Here is a 6,024-nt window from a genome sequence, read left to right on the forward strand (position 1 = left end):
CTAAGGCTGGTACTTATTTATCATCCCCAATTGTCATTGACGAGCTGATAGTGTGCCACCTTCTTGAATGCTGGATTCCATATGGTGAAGATACTTGTCAGATAGGGAGTTCCAGGATCTTGGCCCTGCGACAATGAAGGAATGGTGATATATGTCCAAGTCAGGTTGGTGTGTCACTTCTACCTGAAAAGGGATCCCAGTTAGTGTAGGGGTTATGGTTCTCTCCTGAAGCTAAAATCAGGGGTCCTGAATTATTCCTGGGTTTGGGTCTCAATTGACAAATGGATGCTCGACTTAAGCTTGCGTAAATATTTGGCTAGCTACTATGCTGAGCTAACTGCATGTCAGATTTGGAGGTGGGGATCATTGTTGAGGTGCTGATCTCAGTCAGGGAGGGTGGTGTGAGCACAGGCTGGTGGAGGGCTGCAGTGGTTGTTGTGACATTAGGGGAAACAGGGGCACTTCTCTCAACATCACAATTTTCTACATAGCCGGGTAGATGCCAGTGTTGTAGCTGTACTGGAACAGCTTGGCTAGGGGCGTGGCAAGTTCTGGAGCACAAGTCTTCAGTTCTATTGCCATAATATTGTCAAGGCCCATAGCCTTTGCAACATCCTTGCTTTCAGCCGTTTCTTGATATCACGTGGAGTGAATCGAACTGGCTGAAGACAGGCATCTGTGATGCTTGGGATCTCTGGAGCAGGCCCAGATGAATCATCCACTTGACACTTCTGGCTGAAGTTTGTTGCAATTGCTTCAGCCTTATCTTTTGCACTGATGTGCTGGGCTCCCCCATCACTGAGGATGGGGATATTTGTGGAGCCTCTTCCTCCAGTGAACTGTTTAATTGTCTACCACCATTCATAACTGGATGTGGCAGGACTGCAGAACTTCGATCTGATCCATTGGTTGTGGAATCACTTAGTTCAGTCTACCACTTGCTGCTTATGCTGTTTGGCACGCAAGTTGTCCAGTGTTATAGCTTCACCAGGTTGACACCTCATTTTTAGATTTGCCTGGTGCTGCTTCTGCCATGCTGTCCTGCACCCTTCATTGAACCAGGGCTGGACCCCTGGCTTGATCATAATGGTAGAGGGGGGATATTCCAGGCCATGAGGTTACAGATTGTGTTTTGAGTATAGTTCTGCTGCTGTTGATGGCCCACAGTTCTTCATGGATGCCCAGTCTTGAGCTACTAGCTCTGTTTGAAATCTATCCCATTTAGCACAGTGGTAGTGCCACACAACACGATGGAGAGTGTCCTCAATGTGAAGGTGGGACTTCATCTCCACAAAGACTGTGTGGTGGTCACTCCTTCTGATACTGCCATGGACAGATGCATCTGGAGCAGGTAGGTTGGTGAGGATGAGGTCAAGTATGTTTTTCCCTCTTGTTGGTTCCCTCACCACCTGCCGCAGACCCAGTCTAGTAGCTGTCATTTAGGACTCGGCCAGCTCTGTCAGTGGTGGTGCTACCGAGTCACTCTTGGTGATGGACATTGAAGTCCCCCACCCAGAATATATTCTGCGCCCTTGCCACCCTCAGTGCTTCCTCCAAGTGGTGTTCAACATGGAGGAGCACTGATTCATCAGCTGGGGGAGGGCGATACGTGGCAGTTGTTGGTGCGGCAGCCACATCAATCAGTACCATTCATCTGAGGGTGAAATGAGAACAAAGCCTAATAGTGTATGAATATTTCCAGTTTGTTTTTCATTTTCCGCTGTTGTGGGGCGGACTCACTGACAGTTCACACTGGCTGAATGACGAATACTTAAAGTAAACTCTGAGCCAGAGGAGAGAGCAGGAACACCGGGCAGTTCTGTCGAAGGGTCATGAGGACTCGAAACGTCAACTCTTTTCTTCTCCGCCGATGCTGCCAGACCTGCTGAGTTTTTCCAGGTAATTCTGTTTTTGCCTCAGCACTAGGCCAGCTATCTGCTTGTTTCATGGAGAGGGTGTGGGGCGGATGGAAGCGGCGCTGCCTCATTGTTGGGAGCTGGGGTGAAGTCAGTGAGCTATTTCAAGCCGGTTAAAGTCGTTTAAATGGGATGCGGCCGGGATGTTTAACTAATGGAGCCCAACTTACTCCAAGCGGCCGACATGACGCATTTACACTGGACACAACAGCTGGAGGCTGGAGCCGAATATTCAGAACCGGAGAACCAAATATAACAAACAGGTGACGTACGAACATGGGGGAGGGTTGGGTCTGAATCTTATTTGCCAATTCCGCTTCTTTGCGGCACAGAAAGCAGATGCTGCGCTCGGTATTTGAGCTCGATCTGCCTGCTCTGTACAAACCATGTTCACCGCTGGAAAATGGCAACGGATTAAGTCCTGGTATCGTGGGCCTGAAGATTTCTACCCCCTGAAACACGTCAGCCACAAGGAATGGGGCAGAGGCTTCACCCTGCCAGACTCCGCTCTACCTTCCATGGACATCGATGCTCCCAAAGATGGCGAGCGGACTGAGTTCCCCATCACCAATCTCATCCATGTCACCGACTCCAACGGAGTCCGAGGCATCCTCGACCAGCAGTGCTTGAAAGAAGCGAAGCTGAAGCAGATTGGAGAAGACCTGAGGGTTCCCTTCTCCTGGTGGACCGTCCGAGTGGACCAGGAAGAAGTGGAGAGGGAGAGGGAGGTGAGGAGAATCGCAGTGGAAACACTGCTCAAGCAAACCATCCAAGACCCATCAGCCCACGACGTGGGAATGTTGCGGGACTCCCTGCTGGAGCAGTTTGTCAGCTCTCCCGCTTTCCTGGAAGTGTCCAATTACGGGAATTTCAAGTTCACCTACAAGATCAACGCTCTAATAGCTGAATATAAAAAATCCGTCTGTCAAGGGAACGATCCTGAGTTCAGAGTGTTGGGAACTTTCAGATATGACACTGAAATCATGCTCACTGTGGCTGTGCACCCTCCCGGGGTCGAGATATTCCAGGAATGTCCTCTCCTCCCTTCCCCAGTGATATCCCAGGAAGGTGCCGAATGGAAATGGAAACCAGAGTCAACAGGTTCACAGATCCGAGTGCTCAGGCAGGATGGCGATGGGGGCTGGAGAGTGGATGACTGTTCCCCAGACTGTCGGCGGTGGGAATTTGTGAGTTTTGCTTTCTACCTGCCCGAGGAGAAACCCGAGTTCCCGGTCCCTCTGGAGCTCAAACACCTCAGTGTCTGCGAAATGGAGAAGAGTCAACGATTTCGGCCGCCTCACACCTACATGAGCCTGGACGAAGCGGAGAAGTTCTACGCGGGTTTGTGATGACAGAGCCCTGTAAAAGAGTCAGTCCGCAAGGAGAATGCAGCTTTCCTCAACCTGGATGGAAGTCTTGGTCTGAACTTGCTGAGTCACGGGGAATCAGCCGAGCAGGAGGTCAGGGAGGTGGATGGATGCTGGAGTCGGGGGTCACCTGTTCACTGAAGAGCCCTTAGAGCTACTGACTGAAGCTGAGGATGGTCCTGGGCTGGATGAGGAGGAAGCCAAGGTGCTGCGTGCACCAGTCTAATTGGAACAGGAATCTCACTGTTAGTCTATCAATCCTATTGTTGCTGTTTTCTGATGATCTGAGATTTGCCCTGGATATTAATGTTAAAGTGCCAGAGCCTGAAAGGTAGAAAGTGTTTTTATATCCGTAAAAAAAAACTTTCTGTCTGTGCGGGCTCTGTCCAATCCCCTTTCACTTTCTAGAAATGTGACCAAAAGTAATGTTGCATGTCAGACATTTAATGAGCAATGAGGACAACTGTGACTCTGTTAAACCCCGGGTTGAGTTGATCGATTATGGGTTAATTCAATGTTTATTTTTGTTTTGAGGGACTGAAATAAAAACTTCAAACTGGTCTATTTGTGTTGACTGTTTCATTTCATATTGTATATAAAATTTAGATATTTTTTTCAAAAAATATTGTATTAAACGGGAGCAACACCAACAGGAACTGCGGGGAACCGCAAGCCCTGCAATAAAAATAAAAAACGGAAATACGCAGCAAGGCGCTCATCACTTGCAAATGAAAGAGGTTAACATTTGTCATTTTATCAAACCTCGCATGACAAGGGCTCTATATTCTAAATTTTAGCCTGTTGACCCAGGCTGAGCATCACCCAAAAGAGATAAGGACAAAAAACGCTGGGAAAAACTCGGCCAGTCTGGCAGAATCTGTGCAGACTGGAGCGGAGTTACTTTCGAGTCTGTAAGACGCTTCTTCAGAAGAATTATATTGGATTCGAAACGTTAGCTCTTTCTCTCTCCACAGATGCTGTCAGACCTGCTGAGTTTCTCCAGCGTTTTCTGTTTTTATTTCAGAAATCCAACATCCGCTTTTATTATCCCAAAGGAGATATATTGCTCAACGTAGATATATTGTTAATTGGCAAGTTTTCACAGAGCCAGGTCACCTATTAAATCAAGACACAACTTCAGTGTTAAGAGATGCACCAACCTCAAAGTTGGGTAAAATATTTCTCTTTTAATCGTTTTGAATATAATCCGCACCCCCAGTGCAGGAAACAGGGTAAGGTAATGAAGTGAGAATTAGGTACAACGACAAAAGGCGTGAGACATCAAGCTTCTTCGGCTTCTGCTATCCCCTTCGGGTCGCCACAATGCTGTTTGATCACCCTCCTCAATCCCCAACTGTCAGTCAAGCCTCCTCTACCCCCGCCCAATTATACATATTGTTGTGAGGTGTCACATCCGTTATTCGCTGTTTTGAATATCAACAGGTTCATCATCCAATATCTTCAGTCATCCCTTCGCAATGCCACCTCGAAGGGGCTGCGTTTAGTTTTATAATCCACACAATAATTCAGTCCTGTTGACTCCCAAAGTCATAACCTCCCCCCTTTCCAATTCCGGAGAAAAGGTTTCGTTTCGTTTGAGGTTTCCGTATAAGGACAGAACCTTGTGTGATGATGGAAGCTAATTGGATCTGAACGCTCTGCAAAAGCCCGCCCCTACTTTCCAATGGTATAAAGGCTGCTCCATGAGACTCCCATCCCAAATTCTCACCCTGCCTCTTCGGTTGGCAGAAACCATGCACACTGCCCAGGAATGGCATCGAATTAATGTCGGATATGGCGGCCCTGAAGACTTCTACCCCCTGAAACATCTTAGTTACAACCAATGGGGCAGAGTCTTCACTTTCCCAGACTCCGCTGTACTTGGTGTAAAAATCGATGATCTCCGGGAGGGTGAGCGTACTTGGTTTTCCATCACAAACGTCACCCATGTCACTCACTCCAAAGGAGTCAGGGGCATCCTCGCCGACCAATGCATGAGATTTGCAAAGGGAAAGGGAATAGGAGAGAACCTGAAAGTCCTTTTCTCATGGTGGCATGTGGAAGCGAGCCAAGTAGAGAAAGAGGCAAGGAGAGAGGAGCTCAAGAAAATAACGGAAAAGTGGCTGAGAGAAGCTACAGGGAATCTGCCTCAGGATGTGGGAATGTTGCGGGACTCCCTGCTGGAGCAGTTTGTCAGCTCTCCCACTTTCCTGGAAACATCCAATTACGGGAATTTCAAATTCACCTACAAGATCAACGATCTAATAGCTGAATATAAAAAATCCGTCTGTCAAGGGAACGATCCTGAGTTCAGAGTGTTGGGAACTTTCAGATATGACGCCGAAATCATGCACACTGTGGCTGTGCACCCTCCCGGGGTCGAGATATTCCAGGAATGTCCTCCCCTCCCTTCCCCAGTGATATCCCAGGAAGGTGCCGAATGGAAATGGAAACCAGAGTCAACAGGTTCACAGATCCGAGTGCTCAGGCAGGATGGCGATGGGGGCTGGAGAGTGGATGACTGTTACCCAGACTGTCGCTCCTGGGAGTATATGAGTTTTGCTTTCTACCTGCCCGAGGAGAAACCCGAGTTCCCGGTCCCTCTGGAGTTCAAACACCTCAGTGTCTGCGAAATGGAGAAGAGTCAACGATTCCGCAAAGTGTATCTTTCCCGGGCTGAAGCGGAGGAGATCTATCGAGATCTGAAGGAGATCTATACCGGCTCGAAATGTTAACTCTGT

At 48.3% G+C, this 6,024-nt stretch overlaps 1 protein-coding gene across 1 annotated transcript; it reads left to right on the top strand.

Moving 5' to 3' along the window:
• The first annotated feature begins 1,651 nt into the window (after nucleotides 1-1,651).
• Nucleotides 1,652-3,843, top strand: LOC121289550. Its single transcript, XM_041209062.1, has one exon. The coding sequence runs from the start codon at nucleotides 2,303-2,305 to the stop codon at nucleotides 3,263-3,265; it is 963 nt and encodes a 320-aa protein (XP_041064996.1). The 5' UTR covers nucleotides 1,652-2,302; the 3' UTR covers nucleotides 3,266-3,843.
• The last annotated feature ends 2,181 nt before the right edge of the window (nucleotides 3,844-6,024 follow it).

This window comes from Carcharodon carcharias, chromosome 17 (assembly GCF_017639515.1).
Source record: "Carcharodon carcharias isolate sCarCar2 chromosome 17, sCarCar2.pri, whole genome shotgun sequence".
Lineage (NCBI taxonomy): Eukaryota > Metazoa > Chordata > Chondrichthyes > Lamniformes > Lamnidae > Carcharodon > Carcharodon carcharias.